The sequence below is a fragment of the Mustela nivalis genome (genome assembly GCF_964662115.1).
Source record: "Mustela nivalis genome assembly, chromosome: 20".
Lineage (NCBI taxonomy): Eukaryota > Metazoa > Chordata > Mammalia > Carnivora > Mustelidae > Mustela > Mustela nivalis.
This window is the reverse complement of record NC_139039.1, coordinates 6,598,416-6,625,558: the sequence shown is the minus strand read 5'-3', so window position 1 is coordinate 6,625,558 and position 27,143 is coordinate 6,598,416. Positions and strand designations below refer to the sequence as shown.

The 27,143-nt window shown below is 36.9% G+C and overlaps 2 protein-coding genes across 6 annotated transcripts in view; both read right to left on the bottom strand.

The window, feature by feature from the left end:
• ADAM18 (ADAM metallopeptidase domain 18) overlaps nt 1-12,986 on the bottom strand; it is a 202,947-nt gene extending 189,961 nt beyond the window's left edge. For all 5 annotated transcript variants that reach the window (XM_082715332.1, XM_082715335.1, XM_082715336.1 and 2 more), the window contains exons 1-3: nt 12,896-12,986; nt 12,246-12,322; nt 4,066-4,121 (exon numbers count right to left, since the gene is read on the bottom strand). In XM_082715332.1, coding sequence (XP_082571458.1) covers nt 4,066-4,121; nt 12,246-12,322; nt 12,896-12,950 — 188 coding nt within the window. In that variant the 5' untranslated portion in view covers nt 12,951-12,986. The remainder of the gene's footprint in view (nt 1-4,065; nt 4,122-12,245; nt 12,323-12,895) is intronic.
• A 1,795-nt stretch (nt 12,987-14,781) lies between these two features.
• Nucleotides 14,782-27,143, bottom strand: part of LOC309855244 (A disintegrin and metallopeptidase domain 3-like) — a 128,654-nt gene continuing 116,292 nt past the window's right edge. Inside the window, exons 19-21 of the mRNA XM_082715343.1 lie at nt 20,255-20,417; nt 18,137-18,187; nt 14,782-14,952 (exon numbers count right to left, since the gene is read on the bottom strand). Coding sequence (XP_082571469.1) covers nt 18,145-18,187; nt 20,255-20,417 — 206 coding nt within the window. The 3' untranslated portion in view covers nt 14,782-14,952; nt 18,137-18,144. The remainder of the gene's footprint in view (nt 14,953-18,136; nt 18,188-20,254; nt 20,418-27,143) is intronic.

Below are 27,143 nucleotides of genomic sequence, written 5' to 3'. Positions count from 1 at the left end.
AAGAAAAGAAAAGAATTAAAAAAAAAGAAAACAAATGAGAAAAATATAAAAAAGAAAATATATATATATTAGATAAACTAATTAAAACATGTTAAAAAAGAAAAAGGTAAAAGTTAAAAAAAAATTTAACCAGAAGGCGAGAAAAAAAAAAATGAAAAAGAAAAAAATTAAATTAACTGCAAGACTAAAAAAAATCACAGGGAGAAAGCCATGAGTTCTGTGCTTTGCTTTCTCCTCCTCTGGAATTCTGCTGCTCTCCTTGGTATTGAAACCGCACTCCTTGGTAGGTGAACTTGGTCTCGGCTGGATTTCTTGTTGATCTTCTGGGGGAGTGGCCTGGTGTAGTGATTCTCAAGTGTCTTTGCTCCAGGCGGAATTGCACCGCCCTTATCTGGGGCCGGGGTGAGTAATCTGCTCCGGTTTGCTTTCAGGAGCTTTTGTTCCCTGAATGCTTTCCGTAGAGTTCCGGAGGACGGGAATACATATGGCAGCCTCCTGGTCTCCAGCCTGGAGGAGCCGAGAGCCCAGGGCCCCACTCCTCAGTGCGCCCTCAGAGAATAGCGCCCTGTTACTTCCGTGTGCCTGACCTCCGGCCGCGCTCCGAGCTCACCGAGCCTGCGACCAGTTCAAGGTAACACCGAGCTGTGAGCTTACTGTCGGCTCTGTCTCTGTAGCCGGCTTTCCCGTTCCAATACCCGCAAGCTCTGCGACACTCAGACACCCCTGATCCTTCTGTGACCCTGCGGGACCTGAGGCCACGCTGACCCCGCGTGGGCTTCGCCCCGGTTTAGCCTCTGGAGCGATGTCCCTCAGCAGAACAGACTTTTAAAAGTCCAGATTTTGTGCGCCGTTGCTCCACCGCTTGCCGGGAGCCGGCCCCTCCCCCCGGGGACTATCTTCCCCTTGCTTTGGATTCAGTTCTCGCCGGTCCTACCTTTCAGAAAGAGGTTGTTTTTCTGTTTCCAGAATTGCTGTTCTTCTCTTTGATCTGCTGATGGATTTTCAGGTGTTTGCAATCTTTAGATAAGCTATCTAGCTGATCCCCGGCTAGCTGAAGTAGTCTCAGCCTGCTACTTCTCCGCCATCTTGACTCCTCCCTCCACATACTCTTTTAAACCTTGCTGGTCTTGGAAGCTCTTTATCTCTCCATCCATTTTGAATGTCAGTATTCTTGGTTGCATGCTCTTTTCATTTAGTGCCCTGAATACATCTTGCTAACCCTTTCTGGCTTGTCAGGTTTTCTGTGGACATGTCTGACCTTATTCTGATGGATCCTGCTCTGTATGTAAGGAATCTCTTCCCCTAGCTGCTTTCAAGAGCTCCTGTCTAACATTATGATTTATCATTTTTGCAATCAGGTGTCTCGAGTTCTTTCTATATTCCGTGATCTTGGGGGGAAGCTTTCTGCCTCTAGGACACGAACGTTGGTTCCATTCACCAGATTGGCAAAATTTTCATGGAGAATTTATTCAACTATATTCTTTAGTCTTCTTTCTTTCTCCTCACTCTCAGGGATTCCAATAATTCTGACCTTGCAACATTTCATAGCGTCATTTATTTCCCTAATTGTTTTCATGGCTTCTAAGTTGTTTGTTCCCACCCTCCTCCTGATCCTTTTTCTCTATCAGTTTGTCCTCTAGATCACTAATTCTGTCTTCTGCCTCAGTTACCCTAGCTGTTAGAGAATCCTGATTGGATCTCATTGAGAGCATCATTAACATCTTCCCTGGTGGCTTTCATTTCTGCCCTAATCAATTCCATTTTGTCATTAAAGGCTTTCTCCAACCTAGCCATTGCCTAGATAATTGTTAGCCTGAATTCCCTTTCAGATATACAGTTTATGTCCATATCCAACAGCTCTGATGGAGAGGGCAAAGTCTCTGAATTTTTCCTCTTTTGGGCATTCTTCCTCCTAGTCATTTTGGTGAAAGATGGCTGAGGACATGTATAGTTGAATGTATCAACTGTGGTGCAGGCAGGGTGCACCCTGGAATTTTTCTGAGCAATCGGGATTCACCGCCAAAAAGAAAGCAAAAAGAAAAAGAGAGAGAGAAGGAGAGGGAACAAAACAAAACAAAACAAAACAAAACCCAGCCTGAATGGGCCACAAAGGTAAGATTTATAAAGCATATAAACAAAAACTGACCCCCCCCCAAAAAAAAGAGGAACCCAGCAAAAATGAACCAGAAGTATAAGATTTATATACTACCAGAACAAAAACAAATACACAGAAATACTGACATAAGAAAAAGATGGGAGGGTGGTTATAAATTCTCAGTGTGGCCAAGGAATGTTATTTTGATTCTTCCTGGCTGTATCTTGGTGTCTTTGTTAAAGGACTCAACTTTCCTGAGATAAAGGGGGATTAAAACTGGTTTATATATAGGGGTAGTATTGACTGGGGAAGAGGATTACCTTAAAGCTTATCTCTATAAGAATATTAAAAAAAAAAAAGTAGAAAAGCAAAAGAAAAACACAGGTATACGTATCAAAAAAGTTAAAAAGTTATTATGGAATTTGTTGTGCTGAACATCTCACTGTGATGGTAAATAGGTCAAAAAATTATTTAAAAAATTGAAAAAATGAGAATAGTGGGAACAAATTAAAAATAAAAGTCGTATCTATGAAGTAGTGGTGGTTGTCCTCTTGTTTTTGTTTTCTTTTATTTTGTTTTGGTTGGCTTTCTGGAGGAGGGGCCTGCCTCTGGTTTCTCAGAGTTGATTCCTCCTGTCCCCTATCAAGGGGTGGGCTCTGAGGAAACTGGTTTTTTAGGCATTTGTTTTCTGGAGGTTTTGTTTTTTGTTTCTTTGTTTGTTTTTCTCCCCTTGGCATCTTTTGGCGGTTCTTTGGTGATTTAGAGGAAAGCAAACTGAACCCAGACCTCCATCTCAGAGAGAAGCTCTGTTCCCCTCTGGATGCTCCAGAGCACATAAACTCCCCCTCTGCTGTCAGCAGAGCACAACCCCAGTCACAGTCTCAGGGTCGCAGGAGCTCCTTCTTGTACTCCAGTGTTACCAAAACTATGAGAAGTACTTGTCCAGAGAGCTGGCTTCCAGCGGCTGCTTCTGCCGTGACTGTCTGGGCAGGTTGGGACCAGAGATAGCACACTGAGATTTTTGTGCGGGACCGGACTGGGTGTGTTCAGACTCTCCAGGTCCTAGAGAGCACCAGCTAGCATGGAACTCTCTCAGGGGGGGCTGTGGAGCATGACTCAGACCCCAGTAGTGCAGTGCAAGTGCAGAGTGCAAAAGGCTGTGGTTCTAGAGAGCGCTGGATGGTGTCCACACCAGACTCTCTTATGAACACTGGAAGTTCAGGAACCAATGCCTAACTTCTTTGCTGCACTCTCTCTGACTCAGCGCCAGCAGTGGCTGTCCTGGGTCCGTGGGCTTAAGCCCTTGTCCCTAACCGCCTGATTCCACCAATTTCCCCTTCAGATCTTTTGCTCTTTTTGAGTGCTTTCAACCTGATTCCAGGTTAATGCTGGTCCCCAATCACAGGGCACTCTCATATTGGGCTATTACCTTCCAATATGTCGCTTCTGGTAGCTCCCTCCCCCTTTTGTTTATCTTCCGATATCAGTCTGATGTTCCCACTCTGCTTTACCTGTCCACTGGCATCTTCTGCCCCCATAGAGATCCAGAAGGATATAATTTTAATCTCAGACTGATGTCATGGGGGATCAAAGTTCTTTGGTAGATAATCAGCTCACTTTAGGGGACTGGTTGAAACAGCACCTCCCACTTCTCCACCATCTTGCCTCCCCCCCAACATCAGGCACACTAAACATATAACTTGCAGTTCTTGGGTTTAATGACTTTATACTCAATTAAAGATTTACAAATAAGTAATTTATTTCTTAATGTGACAATAGCAAGCTAGAAAATTAAAATGCAGCATTCTATTATTCAACATTCTACTCTTCCATTATTCAAGACTTAGTTAATCCTAATTGAAAAACAAATTGATCAAGCATTCTACGTTATTTTGCATTATTTAATTTAAATTGTATACCAAAATATTTAAAAACTAAAATACGAGTTTTAATGAAAAATTATATCTTACTGTTTTCTGAGATGCAGAGTGTATGGTTTTTCATCAATTTTAATGATATAAGTCACCTAAAATAAAGCAAATAAAGATGATTTACTAAATCAGAAATATATGAACTGATACTTCTCTCTCATGTTAACAAAAAAGACTCACTTGGGGGGGTCTGGGTTCAAGATATCAACACAAGAAAATCCTGAATTCACACCTCCCCATGGATACAACCAATATATAGCTACATATGAAGTAATTTACTCTGAAGAAAACTGGAAAACTGGATGAATAGGGACTCTACAGGAGAAAACAAAAAGGACAGCATTGCAATGGTCAGGAGAGGCAGAGATACAATCTTGCCCAAAACAAAACAAAAACAAAAACAAAAACGAAACAAACAAAAAGCACTCCAGAAGGCTGGTACATAATTGGGAGGGAAGACAAAGACTTCCCATAGGAGTCAGAGGCTTGTGCTATACAGTAGACACCTCAAACGTTACACCCTAGATAAGAGACTGAGTTCCCAAAATACCAGGCTTTGAAAACCAATAGAGATTACCTCCAGGAAAACCTCAGAACTGTAGAGCATGGAGAACCCACTGTTAAACAGAGCACATGCAGGATTGCCGACCCTGGGACCGAGAGCAAAAACACGAATTTGAAAATCATCTAGAGCATATGTAAAGGTGACCCATTTACTCAACTTAAAGCACCTGCCAGAAAAGTAGGAAACCACTGGAACTCTCTCTGGTGACAGAGAAGCTATTGGGTCCCCTAGCAGCAATATCATCCTACTTTGCTAATGTCAGTGTTGGTGGGCGTCATCTTGGAACTATCTCTCTAACTTGCGAGGGCTTTTGGGCACACCCAACTAAGGACCCTGTCCACACTATGGCAGCGTATCCATTCTTTACAGCCAGGCCAGACACCACCCCGCACTCACCCTGGGCCTCAGTGCAGCTCTATGATGTATCTGGCTGGCATGTGTGTTAGCTCTGCCAACCCCTGTGTGGCAGATGAGTGTTCACAGCTTCTATAGTGACACCCCTGGAGGATGTAACTCTAGCGGTCAGAGGAGACTGTGTTTTTAGGCTTCTTGTGACAACTACAAAAGGGTGATCCTTCAAGACTGGGAGAGGTAGTTGGTTTGCCTAATACGTAAAAACAAATACAGAAAATCAGGAAAGTGAAGAGATAGGAGAATATATTCCAAATAAAAGACAAAACATCAGAAAGTCATTAATGAAATGCAGATGCACAATCAACCTGATAAAGAGTTAAAAGTAACAGTCCCATAGATGTTCACCAAACTTGGAAGAATAGTGATAAGCACTGTGATATCCTCAACAAAGAGACAGTAAATATAAGAAAGCTCCAAATAGAAGTTAAAGAGCTAAAGAATACCGTAACTGAAATGAAAAATATACTAGTGGGGTTCAACATCACTGAATGAAGCCGAAGATTGGATCATTGAGCTGGAAAACAAAAGCAAGAGAACTCACCCAGGGGAAAAAAAAGAAGAATTAAAAAATGAAGATAAATAAGAAACCATTGCTATAACATCAAGTTGAATAATACTTAGATTATAGTGATTCCAGAAGGAGCAGAGAGACAGAGAAAGGGCCAGAAAAATTATTTGAAGAATTAGTGACTGAAATATTCCCTAAAGTGAGGAAGGAAACAGATACACAGGTCCAGGAAGCCTTGACAGTCCTAAATAAAATAAACTCAAACAGATCCACATCAAGATATATTACAATTAAAATGGTCAAAGTTAAAGACAGGGAGATTTTTTTAAAACAGTAAAAGAAGCACAACTTACCACATGGGAGGAGAGCTCATAAGTCTTTCAGTAGAAACTATGCAAGCCAGAAGAGAGTGATATGACATATTCAAGTGTCTGAATGGAAAAAACTTCCAACCAATAATTCTCTTCCTGGAAAGGCTATTATTCCAAATCGAATAAGAGATTAAGATTTCAAGTTAGGCAAAACCTAAAGGAGTTATCGCCACTAAACTGGCCTTAAAAGAAATGTTAAAAAGCCTTCCCTAAAATGAAAAGAAATAACATCAATTGATAATAGGAAGACTTATAAAATTAAAAAGGATCACTAGAAAAGGTAAACACATAGTGAAGGTAGTGTGTCAATGACTTATAAAGCAAGTATGAAGGTTAAAAGACAGGAATAATACAATTAGCTAAAACTACAAGAATTAGTTGGAGGGTAATAAAAAGATGCAACATGTGACAAGAATATAACACATGAGAGGAGGAGAAAAATGTAAAGTTTTGGAATGTGTTCCAATTTAAGTTGCTGTCAACTCAAAACATAAAATAGGAAGTTATATGTAAACCTCACAATAATCACAAATACATAAAAAAATTAACTACACAAAAGTAAAATGTGAAAGACATCTAAAGATAGCACTAACAAAAAACATCAAACCACAAGGGAAGAGAGAAAGAAAAGAACAGAGAAGAACTACAAAAACAGCCAAAAAACAAATAGCAAAATGGCAATAACTACATGCCTATCAATAATTACTTTAAATGTAAATGAACTCTACAATCAAAAGGCATAACGTGGCTGAATGGATTAAAAAAACCAAGACCTATCCATGTTCTACCCACATGAAATGAATTTCAGAAGAAAGGACACACACAACCTGAAACTGAAGGGATGGAAAAAGATAGTTCATGGGATGGAAACAAAAAAGCTGGCATAATTATATTCATAACCAAAAAAATAGACTTTAAAATAAAGACTGTAATAATAGTTAAAGATATTATATAATGATAAAAGGGTCAATTTAATATGAAGATATAACATTTATCAGTACATATGCACCCAAAATAGGAGCACCAAGATACATAAAGCAAATATTGATGTATCTAAATAGAGAAATTAGAAGTTATATGGGGGGGCCTGGATGGCTCAGTCAGTCAGTTTAACATTGAACTCTTGATTTCAGTTCAGGTCTTGATCTCAGGGTCTTGAGTTTGAGCCCTGTGTTAGTCTCCATGCCTGCTTGAGCCGGTTTGGGATTCTCGCTCTCTCTCCCCCTCTCCCCCTCTCCCCAGGACCATGCTGTCTCTCACTCTCCCCCCCAACCACCAAAATAAAAGGTTATATAAAATAGTAGGAGATTAAACCCCAGTAGATCAACCAGATAGAAAATCAATGAGGAAATACTGGTCTTAAAAAATATTAAACCAGATGGATTTAAAAGTTCTACACAGAATATTCTATACCAAAACAAAAGAATGTGCATTCTTCTGAGATACACATAAAACACTCTCTAGGACAGATCACATGTTATACCAAAAAACAAGACTCAAAAATCAATATTGAAACCATATCAAGCATCTCCTCCACACACAATGGTATAAAATAAATCAATTTCTATCTCTGGCACATGGCCCCGTTTGGAGTCTCCAAACCCAGCAGATGCCCACAGCACTGATCCTCCTGGTGGATGAAGGTAGGAGGGGAGGTGTCCCCACATCTGCCACTTGAGGGGTCCTTGCCTGAAGACTAATGACCTGACTGTGCCTCAGATCCTGGTTTTTGGCAACCCTGAGCTGAGAACCCTCTCCTTAGCTCTGTCTCTGCAGCCAGCTTCCTTGCTCCAATACCTGGGAACTCTGTCCTAGTCTTTCTGTGACCCCTGAGGGTCCTGAGACCACCCTGCCCCAGTGAGGATTCCGTCTTCCCTGCTTAGCCTCTGAAGTGATGTACCTCCATAGAACAGACTTCTGAAAGTTCTGATTTTGTGCTCTGCTTCTCTATCACTTGCCGGGAGCCAACCCCTCCCCCAGCAGCCTGTCTTCCAATATATCACCTCAGATTCACTTCTCCACATATCCTATCTTCCAGAAAGTTATTGCCTTTCTGTTCATAGAATTGCTGCTATTCTCTTCGATCTCCTGTTGAGTTTGTAGGCATTCAGAAAGGTTTGATAACTATCTAGCTGAATTCCTGGGACCTGATGAAATTTAGGTCTCCTACTGGTTCACCATCTTGCTCCTCCCACTCTGGGTCCTGCTTTCTTACCCAGTCTGAAACCCGGTGCCTTTTCATGGGAACATTCAGCCCATTTATATTCAGAGTAATTATTGAAAGGTGTGAATTTAGTGCTATTGTATTGTCTGTAAAGTCTGTTTCTATAGATTGTCTCTGTTACTTTCTGGATTATACTACTCTGAATCCCCATTAATATTTCTACCATGGCTGGCTTAGTGTCACTATTCTTTTAGTTTCTGCCTGTCCTGAAAGCTCTTTATCTTTCCAACCATTCTGAATGACAGCCTTCCTGGGTAAAGTATTTTTGGCTGCATGTTATTTTCATTTTCATTTCATTTCATTCTCTCCCAAATCTCTTCTTTTCATTTAGTACCCTGAATATGTCTTGCCAGTCCTTTCTGGCTTGCCAGTTTTCTGTGACAGTTCTGATGTTATTCTGATATTCCTCCCTCCATATGTAAGGAACCTCCTCTTCCTGGCTATTCTCAGGATAGTTTCTTTGGCTGTAAAATTTGCAAGCTTCACTATTTTATGTCGGGGTGTTGATCGATTTTTATTGATTTTGAAAGGAGTCCTCTCTGCCTGTTGGACTAAAATGCTTGTTTCTTTCCCCACATTAGGGAAGTTCTCAGCTATGGTTTGCTCAAATCTACCTTCTAGACACCACCCTCCACCCTCTAAGGGATACCAATAATTCTGATATTGGAACATTTCATGGCATTATTAATCTCTCCAATTCTTTTTTCATGTGTTACTACTAACTTATCTCTATTTTTCTTATCCAGTTTAGACAGCATCTCATTAACAGCATTTTTGGTAAAACTTGTACATAGATAGGTAAAATTGAATAGAGTTAAAAAAAAAAGGACTAAAATAAAGCATATATCTGTAAAAATATAGGTGTGAAACAATACAAGTTAAGTTGATATAATAAACATCTAGTTGAAGTGAGAAGGTTAAAAAACAAAAACAGAGATAAAGTATAAAGTATAAGGAAAAAAAAAAAGGAGAATTCTATCTGAAAATAAACAGGTTGTGAGGCCACATTTGAAACTCAATATACAATTTTCCCCTGGCATTGGGATTTTATACTCTCATGGGATCCATAAGGATTGTCATCCACCTGTTCTTCTAGCTTGTCTTCTGGGGGAGGGGCCTGTGGTGCTGTTTCTCAGGTAATGCCACCTTTATGGAATTGCCCCACCCCCTGTCAGGGGGATGGGTTCAGTAAAACCAGTCCTCTTTGTAGCTATTGCTCCCTACCAGGACAGCTTAAACTTAATATATGCATCTATAAGCCACTTGTCTTCTGCCATTTATGATTACAATTCCTGCTTCAATGTATAGCCTTGATTAAAGTCTAACATAATCTAACTTATATTAATTACAAAAGAGAAAAAAAGGAAAAAGCAATCCCTGGTACTGAATAGTTGATTTGGTCCTATCAGCTAGCCTTGGTGTTCTATTGTTGAACATAAACATATTCATAAAACATCAACATCACATATAGTCACAGTGAGACAATAATGGGTCAAGACAAATACAAGGCAATTTCACAATTGTGTCTAAATATGAATCAAATATAAACATCTTCCAAGCCAGAAAAAAATGACAAAGTATGCCTTTATTGAGCTATTGAGGAGCTATTGTTTCTTAACAATCATAGCTTTAGGATTATTCTACCCTTTCCTTGTCCTAGATAAGATTTATTAAAATGCATAATCATAGACTTACGTTTATTTCCTGGGCTCCATCCAAACCAGAGCAAAGGCCTGTTTCCTAAAACCTCTCCCAAATCTGTTAAGCCTAAATCTTATAATGCCTTTCTAACACCTTGCTGAGATGCCCCATCGGTACTTATGGTCTGTGTACTCTCTACTACAATGACTAATAAACCTAACTTGTTTGTCTATAGGTGTGTTCACAATGGTCTTTTGCAGGAAGACCTTGACAGAAGGAAATAAACCCACTCTATCTACTTTCCTCAACTGAGGACATTCTTCTCAGTGTTACTCACAAACATACTTAGATAAACTTTTGAAGGTTGGACACCTGCTGCATAAAGCCTCTAATAGCCCCAAATCTAAGCCACTGCTTTAGTGGAATGTATGGTTGTTATGACATCACAAAAATCTATGGAAAAAAAGAATCTTTTATATGTCTAATAAAAATGTTTTAAAATGATGATAAGGTATTAAAGGAAGAAAACAAGAAAACAAGAGAGATAAAGGAGGTCTACTATCAGAAACCAAAGCATATTAGCATACTCTACCAGAGGGAAAAACAGTTTATGGAATTCCATATATAGAATACAAAAAATGTAGACAGGTACTGAACACATCATGTAAAACTACTTCCTGCAATATCACCTTATGCTTTGTGAGGGGCATTTGAAGTAAATAGTTTGAAGTTTTTGGTTTGTTTCTTTGTAAAGATTTTGTTTTTCTGACAGAGAGATAGAGATCACAAGTAAGCAGAGTGACAGGCAGAGGGAAAGGGAAAAGCAGGCTCTCCACTGAGCAGGGAGCCTGACGCAGAGTTCAATCCCAGGACCCTTGGATCATGACCTGAGCCAAAGGGAGCTGCTGAACTGACTGAGCCACCCAGGCACCCCAACAGTTTGAATTTTTTTTTTTTTTAAGATTTTATTTATTTGTCAGAGAGAGGGAGAGAGAGTGAACACAGGCAGACGCAGAGGGAGAAGCAGACTCCCCGCCGAGCAAGGAGCCCGATGTGGGACTCGATCCCAGAACGCTGGGATCATGACCTGCGCCAAAGGCAGCTGCTCAACCAACTGAGCCACCCAGGCGTCCCAACAGTTTGAATTTTAAAGTGATCATTCAGGGGCACCTTGGTAACTCAGTTGGTTAACCATCTAACTCTTAATTTCAGCTCAGGTCATCATCTCAGGATCATGGGATCCAGCCCCTGTCTGGCTCCTCACTCCGTGTGGAGTCTGCTTGGGATTCCCTCTCTCTACTTCTGCCCCTCCCCCTGTTCATACTCTCTCTCTCTCTAAAATAAATAAATTCTTTAAAATCTTTTTTAAAAATTAAGTTGTCATACAATGGCAATGTACAAACTAAAGTAGGACAGAAGAAATTTTTTTCATGTAAAAGTTTTCAACAGAAAACAGTTTACTTGTAATGGAATTGCAGTCATAAAGATTATATTTCATGTCCTGAAACATAGGTTTGATGCTGTTAACATTTTTAATCTTCTTTTTTTAAAAAATTCATATATATATATATATATATATATATATATATGAATATATATATCCTACCTCAGAAGGTTAATTTGAGAACTAAATGAGATTAGTATATGAAACTATTCTAAAGGAAATTATTGTGATTTTCAAGTACATTTTCACATTTTTATTTTTATTGTAATTGTTCAATAGTAGAACTTAATCATGATAAGTTCCAATTTTGTGTGTCAAAATGAGTTAATGAATTCTTAATTTTTTAACTTACCCTTTTTTCAAAAATTTTTCCTTCAACCTGAAAAATTTTCTCAGTTACCATATATTGACTACAGCACTTTAACCTCCAGTTTATAATGCAAAACATTATAACTATACTAATTTGAAGTACTTTAACCAAGAAAATAAAGTGGATGCCTTCAATTTAATCACTTTTTTTATATGACAAGTGAGCATTCTTTCAACTACTTTCAACATTCTTTCAAATAAATAATAAATTATTTATTTATTATAATATCATTATAGGCAAGTATATGTGAATTTTTTTTTTTCTTTTCTTCTTCTTCTTTCTTTCTTTGGCCATTACTTCCATGAACCCTTTTGTTCCTGGGTCAAATTTTCCTCATGACTATTTTTTCTGTCACTTGGTGGCCATTTACAAATTTATATAAATTACAGGCTGGTCCATTGTTATACATATTTCATACTGATTTTTCCTACCAGTATGATTTCTGAAACGAGTTTAATATCTATTGGAAGTTGTGTACAAGTATGTTGGAAGAGATGGAGAAGTGAGAAAGGCACAAGAGTTAGCAGAAGTATAGGAAGGGAGGATCAGAATGTACAAAATAGCACAGGGAAAATACTGTACTTTGCAAGTGACTATAGAGCAGTAGGATCTGACTTAATACAAAGGTAAATAAAAAGAGACTTAAAAATTAAATTATAAAACATACGTTTTTGTCATTTACCTGTTTCTCTGAATTTTCACTCTCATTCGACCTTATCTTCCATGGAACTGTGATATGCAGTAATATTCCTTCAGAATCTGCAATAGAAAAAAAATTTTTTTTTCTTCTGGAACAGTTCTCTCAATCAAGCCTGGGTTCTTAATCCTCAGTACATGGTGGGGTCTCAAAATGTAAGTGAATTTATGTAGATGTGCCCGCTTTCCTTGATGTACAGCTTTCACTAGATTTTCAATGGCACACTTAAAATGGCTAAGATCCAAAAAATAAATAAAAATTAGACATTACAGTTCTATAGGACCATCTTGTTTGTTTCCAGAACCACATCAGGACCCGTTTCCTTGAGACTCTGAGGAATAAACTGAGGACAGTGCTCACACCTCCAGAACCTCTGGCCACAGACGGGTTGACCCAGGAAGACTGGCTGCATTTCAGCCACTAGGACCTTCCACCTTTGATGCGGAGTGTGGATGCTTTGGATAACATCCTCAGTCACCTATTCTAACCTGCGGGAGGGGGAGATGGGGGGGCACCAGAAGGGGATCCGTGAGTGGGGGCAGTAGGGGTCCCAGAGAAAAAGAAATTGCTCCCCCAGAAGTCTGGCCCTGCTTGGAGGCAAAAGGAAAAGGAAGTCGAGGCTCCAGTAGTCTTACCCAGGTGGGCACGCAGCCCTCCAAACATAGAGAGAAGTGCAAACAGAAGGAACATGGCTGTCCAGAGCGCTACCAGCACCTCCGAGGCTGAAGGCCGTTGGGCAGCTCTGAGGCTCGTGGTCAGGAGTACTCCGGAAAGTCCAGCACGGCTGGCCCATTCGGGCGGGTGAGCGTTGTGCTTGCTTTAAGCTCGCGCTGGCTCACGCTAAGGGCTCCAGAGTAGATCCGCGGCTTCCAGAGCTCTAAGGACGGGATACACCGGACACAAGCTTATGTCTTTGCACACAACTGATTTGTTCTGGCTAAGTTTACGTTGATTAAACCCTCCAATAGAGACAAAGGGGCAAATGAGCGGGATTTGCTTTTCTGGTGAAGGTCTTGGTAATTTTTAATTCTCCATTTCATGGTTTTCTGATATGTTTTTTATTTGCTGTGATGGAGGAGAAAAAGGGAAATAGGAATGTTAACCACTCTTGGGAGAAATTTTCTAAATGGTGCTCCTGCTGACTTCTCTTTGCAAATAAGGAAAAATCAAGAATATTGAACTTGATCTTGGACAAGGCAATCAAAACACTTTTCTTCAACTCTGTGCCTATGCTTATAGCATTAAATTGTAATTAGCTGAAGAGAGGGAAAGGAAACCTAAGTGTCTTGTTAACAGTTACTCTAAGCACTAGCAGGGAAGCTATAGAGGTGGGAAGGGCAACAAGGCAAATAGGAAATATGTCTCCAGTGGACAAGAGAATGTCTATGTTCTAAGAGAAATCTTAAACCACACATACCCAAAACCTAAATCAACTTCTGCCCACCTCTCATCTATACCTTCTTTTATCCCAGTACAGCCTTTTGCACAGGTGAATTGTGTGAACAGTTGCAACGTCAAACTCCAGTCAAGATTAAAACTTGGACCTGCTGGTAGTATATCTGGGATCCTCAAAAATTCTTTTCAAAATAAGGCAGCCTACTGATCATAATGACCTAAAATAGGTTAATGGCAATGAAGATGAAGGAAAGTTATGTTTGAATGATCCTGATGTGTACTTTTTTTTTCACACAATTCACCCAGTAAAGTGTATAATTGAATAATTTTAGGATTTTTCATATAGTCACAGATGTGTGCTATCACCACCCCTCACCCCCAGCTCTTTAGTATCCTCCTAAACAACCCCAGCCCTACACAATCACTAAACTTTGTCTCTCTAGATATCTCCATTCTGGGTATTTCATACCAATGAATAACATACAGGGTTTGTGACTGGCTTTATCCACTTAGAATAATGGTTTCAAATGTTCATGCAATTTGTGTCAGGGTTTCCTTCCTCCTTATGGCTGAATAATATTCATTGTGCATAGATCACTATTCATACGACGTTTATCCATTTATTAGTTGATGGATTTTTGGAAAAGCAATCTCTTGGTCTCTGTGGTGAGGCACTTCCACCCCTGAAACAGGAACATCTTCTTTATGATGGAGACTCTTTATGAAGGTTCTCATTAGACTCCAGCGAGGGTGAGGGTTCCCTTATCCATGTACAATGCTTTGAGGTATGCAGAAATGCACTTATCTCAGTAAGAGGGAGATAGGGTGGAAGGCACTGAAGCAAGAAAATCTTACCCATGACTATCCAAGGGTTCCTCTCAACATCCCAAAGCCTGGAATGGATAAAGCAGGGAACCATGAGTTATTGGAAAGGTGTGGACTGTGGGTGTCTTCATGCAGTGAGCATGGCCCTGGGCATCGGAGGGTGGGCAGCAGCAGTGAACAATGGAATGCTTACAGCTTGGGATGTATAAGCTTCCCTGGTTCAAAAGAGGCAATGTTTATTTTTTCCTAGAGGATCACAGCAGGTAGGAGAATCAATAGACACAAGCCTATATATTTTCACTCCCAGGATTTATTTTTGTGAAATTCAAAACTGTAAGCCATAACAAAAGGAGAGAATAGCAGATTCTTTTTTTTTTTTTTTTCCACACTCAAAAGCAAAGCTGTTAACAGTGAGCGTCTTGATAATTAATATTCTTTCTCCAACCTTTGGCTTTTTGACATCATTTAGTCACTATTGTGAAACAAGTATAGAAAAAAGAAATATTAAAATTTAGTTGTTAATAAAAGATATCTAATTTTATGATGCAACTACAGGTGTGGCAAGTAATTAACCTATAGAGCACTGCTTTTAGTGCCACAGTCTATGCCTATGCTCCATGAAATTCTTAAACCCAGCTTTCTTTGTCCTGAATTATCTGCAACAGCCCCAGTAAAGGGAAATACTATAAAGTGGTAGTCACATGCATTTCATTTACACAGTTTTAACAATTCATGCAGACAAAAGAAAATCATCAACAAGGAAACAGAGGAAAAGGAAAATATGTGAAGAAATAATAACTATTAGTGTATTTTTATCTTCAGAGGAAGAATACTTCCAGAAGTCCTCTGTGCATGTCCAACAGGTATCTCACATACATACACATGTTCAAAACCAAACTCATTGTTCACCCCTTCACGTCAATACCAACACAAACTGGTGCTGACCTAGCTACACAATATGTCATGACTAAAAGGTGTTGTCATCCATTGTGTCAGAAATGTTTAAGTCTTTGTAGTTCTCTCAAAGTATACCCATCCAGTCACCCCTTCAATTGAGTCTACCTCTGTTATAACTCCCCAAACTTTCCTGTTCCTTTCCTCTTACCTGATTCTGCCTCCTCCTGCATTTCTGTGTATTTGTTAGTCTCATAGCTGTTTCACTAGCCTCTGGTTCTTACTGTGTCTGACTGACTTTTTCCCTACTTTATCCCAGTAAAGTTTGTAAAAAGAAAACCATGCCATGCTCAATCATTCCCTTACCACTTCAAAAATACTTTATAGGAAAAATACTTTCTCACAGATGAGAAAACAAACTACTTGCCAGAGCATACCAGGCACTTGTCTTGGCTCACCATTACCCATCCAGATTTTTCTCTCACAATGTTCATAAATTTTAATGTAAATTTTTTAATGTATTAAGAGCACACATTTTAAAATAAGTCTGCATTTGCATTTAACTTCGATGATCTTGTTGCTTTATCAATAAACATTATTTAAGCACTCTTCCTTTTACTTTATATTCAAACTGTCAATTCATTCTGTTGGTCACCTTCAAAATTTATTCCTAAGACCATCTTTGCTAACCCTGGTCAGAGGTACCACCCCTTCCCTCCTGGATCATAGCAGTAGTTTCACCACTAACTGGTTTCTCTACTTCTACTCTTGTCATTATACAGACTATTTTCAACAAACCAGACTTTCATTTTATTCATTTTTTAACAAACCAGCCTTTTAAGGTGGAAGTCATAGGCTTGAAACTTTAATTCTCCAGTGATTTCCCCCTTTCACTGAGAATAAGACACAGGTGGCCCCCAAGACTTCCCAGAGTCTACAGGTGTTTACTGTCTGACTTACTACCACAGCCGCCTGCTAACTCTACTCCAACTAAACATCACTTTTATTCATCAAATATTCCTGACTTATTTTTTCATTGGATCATTCACGTGCTTGAAAAGCTCCTGCCCAGATGTATGCATGCATACCTCTGCCAGCTCTACACCTGTGTCAGAAAGACTTGATTTACAGCTGGAATGGAAAAACTCTTTCTCTCTGGGAAAGCCTGGATGCCTGGTGTCACTTTTTGCCAAGACAATGGCAGTGGGATTTGTAATGGGCTGTTTACAGCTCAGAATAAGGAAACCTGAGGCCTTGTGCATGAGGTGTCTCTGGGGAGTCTCGTGCTTGCTTGCCTTCTCTTAGCTGCACTGTATCCTTTACATTTCAATAAAAGCCTCCTGTGAGTTGACCCTGGGAGGTCAAGTACCTACTTTCAGACATCTGAACTGGGTAAATAGTTGCACCTCCTCCAACTCTTTGCTTACAAATCCCTTGCTGAATAGGGCTCACTCTTTCAATCATATTCAAAACCTCTACCCAGGTCCTTCCTCACCACCAATTCTCCCATTTATCCTTACTCAGAAATAAGACCATTTTATGTGTAGGGTAGTATTTGTAAATGTCTTCTCTGGTGGCAGATGGTAAACAGAGATCCATTGACTTAACTTTCCATTAAAGTAAAATATGGAGGAATGGCACATTAGTAATTGGATGAACTCTTATTTTCACTCATGGTTGAGTTTTTACATTTACTCCTAGTGATATGTCTAATATGTCAAATATTATTATTTATGTATATGTTTCATAAATTTGAATACATACAGACATATTCATATAAATATATATAGATAGAGAGAGAGAGAGAAAGACAGAGAGAATATATAGGTATGTATATTGAATATATACAGATGCCAACCTTATTCCTTCTTTTAGCAAAGAATTATCTTTCTACCCTTGAGGGACAGTTAATTTATCATTTTGCCTGGCATCTAATAGATCCTCAATAAATGTAAATTCCATTCCCCTTCACCAGATGTAGCAGGCTATGTGTCAAAATTGTAGAGTTCTTAAGAGTTTAACCCTGGAGTCTGGTTGTCTGAATTGAAACTCCAGTTCAAAACTCACTGAAACTTGCTAAAATTTACAGGGAATTACTTAAATTCTTTTTTTTTAAAAGATTTTTATTTATTTATTTGACAGAGAGAGATCACAAGTAGGCAGAGAGGCAGGCAGAGAGAGAGGAGGAAGCAGGCTCCCCGCTCTGCAGAGAGCCCGATGTGGGGCTCGATCCCAGGAGTCTGAGATCATGACCTGAGCTGAAGACAGAGGCTTTAACCCACTGAGCCACCCAGACACCTGAGAATTACTTAAATTCTTTATGTCTGTTTCCTCATTTTGGTATGAGAATAACAATAACCATGGAATCTTAGTGAAGAATAAATATAAACAGCAGGAGTTAATCTGTGTATATCTACTAATAGGAATCTCAAATGTCAGAGAAGGATGCATAATTGCTCATAAATATTTTAAGAATATATTTAAATTCTCTTTAATGTAATTTTTCATTATAAATATGTTGTTTAATAAATCTCTAGCTAATCTCTAGCTAATATTAGTTAATATTAACATTTCTAAATTAATGTAAAACAAAATTATCAAATGCTTTTGGTCTTTGTTTTAGTATATGATATTGATAAATAAGAATCAATATGATAAAATGTGGAATAATAGCTTCCTTATAGTGAAGCATTATTAAGTTTCTTTTAAAAAACCTTTTCATGAATGACATCATTTTAAATAATTTGACTCTTTCAATTCACCTTTAACTCTATGACATGGTGCTGTTACTATCGCTGTCTTCTGATATAAACCTGTGTTAAAAAAAATAGCGTTACTTTTAGGGTTATCATATTTCCAATTTTATTGTTCTATCAATTAACTATGTAAATAACTATTCACTTTTTTTGAGGTCCTAAATGAGTCCTCTATATCTCTCAGCTACAACATTACATGTTGTGGAATTTATATAGCCTCCATTTTTATTTTCCTTTGGCTCCTATACATACTCAATTCCTGTTGAAGAGGAGTGTTATTGTGTTCGGGTTCATATTACATGGCAACAATTCCTTGGCCACAGATGATGAGATCAGTTTTGAACATCTAACTCAGAACTATAAATCCAGACAAAACATTAGCTGAATTTAGATACATTTGCAGAGCTATTTTCTTTATCTCTTGAAAATGTGAACTAAGAAGCATTGGCTCTGGACAGCTATTTGTATTTTCTTTGAAAATGAATCTAGAAAGGATTGAGATAGGTATTCTGGACTATGTGCAAGCAGAGAAGTCATTTTGGAGAGAATTGATAGACAAGAAGAGATGTTTTTATTCATAAAGTCCTTGGGTGATGGAAAGAATAATCTATTTCCTGAATATCTAATTCATTACTATTCCTTTGGACTTCAGCTCTACATAATGACTTACATTTGTGGCCCTAAAACCACTTACTGTTGATCTAAAACTTGGGCTGTTATAACCAGAGTTTGTTAGTTATGACCAATGATCCCTTAGTATCATTTGTTTCTAGCAACTATTCAGATTTTCCAGGATGTCTTAAGTAAGAGCAGTGGAAGGCTTATGCCAGACATCATTCATTCAAATAAATTATAACAATTTAATTATTATGGAAATATCTGTACAAATTATGGTGACTTTAACTGGTTGCTTACTAACTTGTTGAGAAATAAAATGAACTAACTTCAGAAATGGAGATGTCAATGGAAATTTTATATTATTTTATCTCTATCTACACAAGTAAGAAAAAAAGGTATTTTCCTTTAGCATGGAACAACAAGATCCACTTATTTATCTTTACTTCTGCATTCTCATTTCCTAAACATCCACTAAGCAAAATTATGGTTTGTATTGGTGTAATGGTAAAGAAAAAAGCTGTGTTTTAGGAAATAATTCAGAGTAAGACAACTATGATATATTCTCACTTATATGTATAATCCACAACTAAATAAACAAACAAACTCCTAGATACAGAAAACAGATTGGTGGTTGCCAGAGATGAGTGTACAGAGTGGACAAAATGGGTGCAGGGAGCCAAAAGATACAAACTTCCAGATAAAAAAATAAATAAATCGTGGGTATATAATATACAGCATAGTGACTATAGCTAACAATACAGTATTGCATCTTTGAAACTTACTAAGGGAGTAGATCTTAAAAGTCAGCATCAGAGGGGAAAAATACTTGTTAACTATGTATGGTGATGGACATTAAATGAGACATTGTGGTGCTTGTTTTGTAATATATAAAAAATATTGAATCATTATTTTGTACAGCAGAAACTAATATAATATCATATGTAAATTATATTTATTTAAAATAAAAGACCTAATCAAGCTCTGCTCTAACAAAAATATAAAAATAGCTGTGCAAGTACCTTAATGCTAAATTTAGAAACACATGAACAATATTAAGTGTAAATGGTTTGTGACTTTGTGATCTGTGTTCTTTCCTTCATGTCTTATATTCTTTTTATATTTTTCTCACCTTCTACATATTCTAGTCACAAAATTTCCTTCTCTATCTTTACTAATCTCCTTGGCACAACTGAATGTCAAGACAAGGAAAGTGGGGTTGCTTGGGAAGTAGAAATTACTCCTGAAGAAATTATAGTTAACATGGTTTTCTACTTGAAAGGTCCTATGAACTTACTAAGTATCTTCAGTTGTTTCTGACCTATAAGAACATAAAGGATATCTGACTGACTGAAATTTAGAAACAAGTTGGTATATACTAAGGCTCAATATTTCAAAAAATTAACACACTCCATCCAAGAAACCCTACTTGCAACATTCTTAATTACATTTGAATTCTTCTTGCAATGCATTTTAATGTTAAATATAAATAATAAAAAGTTTACCTACCCTTCTGTTGCTGTTCCCTCTCGGTCCCCAAACCTTATTTTATTGTATTTAAAAGCAATGATGGCGGTTAAAACAAGGAGAGGCAGAAAAATGTAGAAACCAAACAAGAAGTTATTTTTTCGAGAAGGAGGGCGTCGTTTTATTGGCAGGTACTTCTCTTGAGCTGAAAATGTGAGAGTATCTTTTAACTTTTTCAAGAATTATATTAAAAGTATATTAGTGATTTGAAATATAAAAGTTAGGGATTCAAATAACACAGTAAGAGAAGAAATAAATTTAAAAGCATTTTCCTGTGTTGTGTGACTATTCCCTAAAGTCCCTTATAATTATATGTATATATGTATATGTATATCTAGCTATCTATATCACTGATGTACATTTATTTTTAATCTTTATAAGTATATTTAGTTATGTGCTTTATCATACATATTTTATTCTATTACATTCCCTTCTATGAGCTAGGTAGTATACATTAAATTGATACTTACCTAATATTTCTTCCATTAAAGAAGTAAAGCAAAAACGTATTTTAAAACTAATTTAATATAAAAAAACTAATTTAATAAAAAAGTACTGATGTAATTGATGACTACTTTTAAAAAACATAAATGACTGTAAACTAAGTTAAATTTACATATTATCTATATAAGGTAATATAATTCTAATTTTGACTATATTACTTAGAAAAATAAATATTTCTCTAGACATTATAAAGACGTTACAGAAAATTAGAAAAACCTATGAAACATTGTTCCAATTAAACAAAATAAACTATACAAGTAAATACATAAAAGACTAAATTAAGCAATCAGAATCACCACCAAAATAATTATGATACTAAATGCAAATGAATTTAGTGTCTCTCCAAAAAAGATAAAAATTCTGTAACTTTAAAACATAAAATCCATAAAATCCAATTATATGTTGATAAGAAGTGATTTACCTAAAAGAAAGTGACTCAGGATGTTACATGTATTAAAGGAAATAAATGGACAAATATATGCAAAATATTAAAATTAAGCACATATTTAGAGGGCTTAGGATGTGGTAGAACTCAATACTTTTAAGCTATCCTTTCCTGCCTCATCTGCCAGAAAAGGTCAACTCTCCATCAATTCACCATAACTAAAAATTATACCATACTGGAAGTGGAGCTTCCTTCTCATGTGCTTAATTACTCCAAAGGCTCATTAACCAACCTGAACCTAATCTTTATTGGATTAATTTGGCAATATCCATTATTCTAAGGAAGAAAGAGCTTCTACTTTGGCTATGATGACTATTTTTTCATTAAATGGTGATTAACTAATCCTCATAACAAAATATATAATAGGACAAAATACATGAAATAAATGGTTTCTAGAAAGCATTAAAAAATGCAAAGCTATAATATCTGAAGGAAGGAAACATTATATTGATTTTATAAAAATCCAATTTTACCCATGGACAATTTACTGATCTCAGCACAGAGAATTGGAAGTCCTAGGGAAAGTGCTGAATTCCCAGAGTTAAGGAGTCAGAAGAAAGTATTCACAACAGTTTTAATGGCTAGAATCTGCATGGTGAAGCATTGAAGGGAAAGGGAAAGATATATAAACACACACACACTATGAGATAACCTAAAGCTAATTCAACAGCAGCTCTTACTGGGTAGAGAGTGGAAAGGAGACACCAGATTTGGAGCGGTGCTGAGCAAAGGGCAGCAAGGGGATCCCAATTTACCCACATTCTCACTAACATGCGTTGCCTGTATTTTTATTACAATTATCTTAAAGATAGGCTTATTGGCCATTTGTATATTTTTATGGAGTTATATATATTTAAATATCTTCCCATTTTTAATTGAGTAGTCTTTTTTAAAATTATGAACTTGTATTGCTTACATATTCTAGATACAAGTCCCATATGAGATATATGATTCACAAATATTTACTTTTAAATAATATTTACTTTTAAAGGTGCTCAGCATCAGTAATTGTTAAGAAATTGCAAGTCAGAACTATGAGACTCCAATTCACACCTATTAGGACGGCTATTGTGAAAAAATTCAAAAATGTCAAGTGCTGATAAGGATGTGGAGAAATTATAATCCTTGTGCATTGCTTGTGGGAATATAAAATGCTCCAACCTCTGTGGAAAATAGTATGGTGGTGCCTCATGGAATTAAATATGGAATCACCATATCCTGCAATTCCACATCTAATTATATACTTAATAGTATTGGAAGCATGGATTTAAACAGGTATTTGTAGACCCATGCTTTTAAGAGCATTATTTACAATAACTAAAAAGTACCAACATTCAATTGTCCATGGACAGATAAATGGAGAAACATAATGTAGTATACACATATAATGCACTATTATTCAGCTTTAAAAAGGAATGAAATTGTGACACATGCTAAACATGGATGGAATGTAAAGACCTTATACTAATTAAAATAAGGCAGTCACAATAGAAAAAATATTGGATAATTCTGCTTTTATGAGGTACCTAGAATAGTCAAATTTATAGAAAAAAATAGAAGGGTAATTATCAGAGGTTGGGTGAGGACTGGAAATGGTAAATTAATATTTAAGAAGTTCCATCTGGGGGGTAAAAAAGTTCTGGTGTCTGATGGCGGTACTGATGCACACTTAAAAATGTTTAAAATTATAAACTTTATCTATTATGTATTTTAGCACAATAAATTAGGGAAAAATCCCTTTATGATATTGCCAAAAGGAGCATAATATTTTAAATTAATTTTGTGAAGATAAACCATGAAAACTAAAAATACAATATTGACAGAAAGATCTGCATAAAATGTAGACATGTTATGTTCATGTAGTAGAAGTTTCAATATTGTTAATACAGAAATACTTCCCAAATCAATCTACAAATTCAACACAATTCTTAACCAACCCAAGCAGTATTTTTTTTTCTGCAAAAATTGACAAGCTGACCATAAAAGTCATACAGAAATTCAAGATACATGGAATTTTAAAAACAACCTTGAAATTAGTTTTCAACCCACAGAATGGGAGAAGATATTTGCAAATGACACTATGGACAATGGGCTGATATCCAAGATCTATAAAGAACTCCTCAAACTCAAAACACATGTCAAAATATGGGCAGAAGACATGAACAGACACTTCTCCAAAGAAGACATACAAATGGCTATCAGACACATGAAAAAATGTTCATCATCATTAGCCATCAGGGACATTCGAATTAAAAACACATTGAGATACACCTTACATCAGTTAGAATGGCCAAAATTAACAAGACAGTAAACAAGTGTTGCAGAGGATGTGGAGAAGGGGAACCCTCTTACACTGTTGGGGGGAATGCAAGTTGGTGCATCCACTTTGGAAAACAGTGTGGAGATTCCTTAAGAAATCAAAAATAGAGTTACTCTATGACCCTTCAATGCACTACTGGGTATTTACCCCAAAGATACAGATGTAATGAAAAGAAGGGCCATCTGTACTCCAGTGTTCATCACAGCAATGGTCATAATCTCTAAACTGGGGAAAGAGCTAAGATGTCCTTCAACAGACAAATGGATAAAGAAGATATTGTCCATATATACAATGGAAAATTCTGCCTCCATCAGAAAGGATGAATATCCAACTTTTGTATCAACATGGATGGGGCTAGAGGAGATTATTCTGAATGAAATAAGTCAAGCAGAGAAAATCAATTATCATATGGCTTCACTTATTTGTGGAGCATAAGGAAGAACATGGAGGACATTAGGAGAATGAAAGGAAAAAATGAATTGGGGGAAATTGGAGGGGGAGACGAAACATGAGAGACTGTGGACTCTGAGAAACAAACTGAGGGTTTTGGAGGGGAGAGTGGTGTGGAGACAGGTGACCTGGGTCATGGGTATTAAGGGCATGCATTGCATGGAGCACTGGGTGTGGTGCATAAGCAATCTTGGAACATTGAAAAAATAAAATAAATAAAAAGAAGCCTCAAAACTTCTTTTAAGAACATGCTTCTTAATTCCAAAACATAATACAAAGGTAAAATAATCAATATGGTGTAGTACTGTCTTAAGGATAAGGATAGACATTAGTTCAATGGAATAGAATAAAGAGTCCGGAAATAAAACCTCATGCTTGTAGCCATAGATCTTTGACAAAGATACCAAGACAATTTAATGGGAGGAAAGAATGGTCTTTTCAACAAACTGGAGAAGTAGATAACCACATGCAAAAGAAAGCAGTTAGATTGCTACATCACAACATTCATAAAAATTAGCAGAAAATGGATCATAGATCTATATGTAAGAGTTGAACTTAAAAAACACAGCACACATAACTAAATTTTGGGGGACTTGGCATAGGCTATGTTTTAGGAAACACCAAAGCATAAGTGGGTAAAGTAACAATAGACTGATTGAACTTCATTGAAATTAAGAACTTCTGCACTGTGAATGCTCAACCAAGAAGACAAACTACTGAATGAGTAGTAGTGGGAATATAAAATGCTGCCACCTTTGTGGAAAATAGTATGGTGGTGCGTCATGGAATTAAATATGGAATCACCATATTTAATTATTTCTTAATAATTATTTAGTTATTAAGAATTAATTATTATTATTTAATAATAATTTAACTTAATTATTGCCAAATTAATCCAATAATGATTAGGTTCAGGTTGGTTAATGAGCCTTTCATTATTAATTAATAATTAAATAATCATTAAATATTATAAATTATTTAATTATAATTAAATAATTATTAATAATTAAATTATTTCATGTGTTCATTGGCCATTATTGTATCTTCATTGGAGAAATGTCTATTAGAGTCCTTTGTTCATTTTTTTTTAACTAAGCCATTTCTTTGTTATTGAGTTGTAACAATTCTTTATAAATTCTGGATATTAATCCTTCTTCAGATATAATATTTATAAACATTGGGTTATATTTTTGTTGATAGTGTCTTTTGATGAACAGCATTTATTAATTAATGATGAATTCCAATTTATCAATTTTTTCTTCTGTTGTCTGTACTTTGGCTTCATATCCAAGAAATCGTTGCCACATTCAATGTAATAAAGACTTCCCATGTTTTCTTCTAAGAATTTTATAGCTTTAGTTCTTGGAAGTTAAATTTTGTATATGATGTAAGGGTCTAACTTCATGCTTTTGCATGTTGATAACCTATTATCCCAGTACCATTAGTTGAAAAGAAAATTCTTTCTCTCACTGAATGATCATGGCAACCTTATTGGTTTGTTTCTTGGATCCCTATTTTATTTCACTGAAAAATCTCGGTTTTCCTATGTAACCACATATTACCCAAAGTAATGTGTCAACTTTCAAGAAGTTACAGAAGAGGCCTGGAGTCAACCTCGGGTCTTTTTATTTTAGCTTCTATTGACCATGACTGAGAATTCAGAAATTTTCTTTTACTACCCTTAATGATAAAGCAAAGAAGTTTAATGGAGGAAGACATTTTATAATTTTTAATCAGACAAATGGAAAATAAAAAAGAATAGAAATCTGGACTATCATGGTGAAACTGAAACGGATTATAAAAATGAAATCTCATAGTATGAGTGTTCAGATGCTTTCATAATTTTTCTCCTACTCAAGAATCAATGACCAAACAGAGTATTTCTAATGATAAGAAAGAAATAAAATATGCTCATCCAGTTAGTCATACTTTGTCAGGCAATATTCTGTCACAAATATCCGGAACATTCTGCATTGTAAAGAAGATCTGGGACAATATCCTTTCATCTTTTTACAACATTTGGACATGAACATTTATTTGCTATGGTTCACAAGTGGAAAAATATCCATACAAAGTTGACTGAAAAGAGTTAGATGTTGTAGAAGCAATAAATATTAAGATTAACATTTTGATTGATGTTTATAAATACAAAAATATGTTCTATGCATACAACACAAATTTGCAATTGCTCTAAAGAAAATTAAATAACAAAATATGAAATAAAACATGTACAGTATCTGGATAGAGTTAAGTTGGCAGAGGAATAGGGAACCCTATTATCATCTGGTCCCTGATATTCACCTAGATAGTCATCAAATCATTCTGAACACTTGAAAAACCAATGAACTATCTGAGAAAAGAGTCTGCCATTCCATAAATAGAAAAGCTATGACTTTTTGCAAGGTAGGAGGTGTGGAGACATGAACCAGGGAGATATAACAAAAGATAAACTGTAGGGGGTAGAAAAGGAGGGATCTGACTGAAGCAGACTACTGAGAAGTATTATAAGAAGTAGAACACATTTAGAAGTCAGTTGTTGTAGGAGACTTCACTGCCTGAAAGGCTCAGGTGGCAAAGCCAACAAGAATCCCAGGTTGGACAGCATGGTCTCAGGATACCCACGGCCACAAAAAGAACAGGGCAACTAAATGTGGCAAAGTTTTCAAGCATCAAAGGAGGGAAGCTAACTGCAAACAGCAAAACTAGGCAGTGTTGCTGCTCAGTGTTGCCATAAGCCATGAACCACTGTATGGTAGGGAAATTGCTCTCTGAGCAGGGGTCCAGCAAAGCGCAGAAGTACAGTGAGTCCCCTCCCCACCCTTCCCTGGGAAGAATGGCATGGATCCACACCACAGAAGTCTATAAAATTTGGGGACTTAAGCAGGGTAGGATGCCGGAAATAAAAATGTTTGGTCACAGGCAACTCTGAACAGAGTTCTGGTGAAAACTAGGGAGACAAGAGTGATTGACTGTTTTGTTTTGTTTTGTTTTGTTTTGTTTTGTTTTGTGAAGGTTCACTGAAGAGTGGGGGAAGCAAACGTTCAGCTCAGGACATCACCATCTTTAGCCCCCCCCCCCCGCCCCCATTGGTACTAGAATCCTTCAGGGAGCAAACCAGTGCCATGTGGTGCAATCCAGAACCACTTACACTG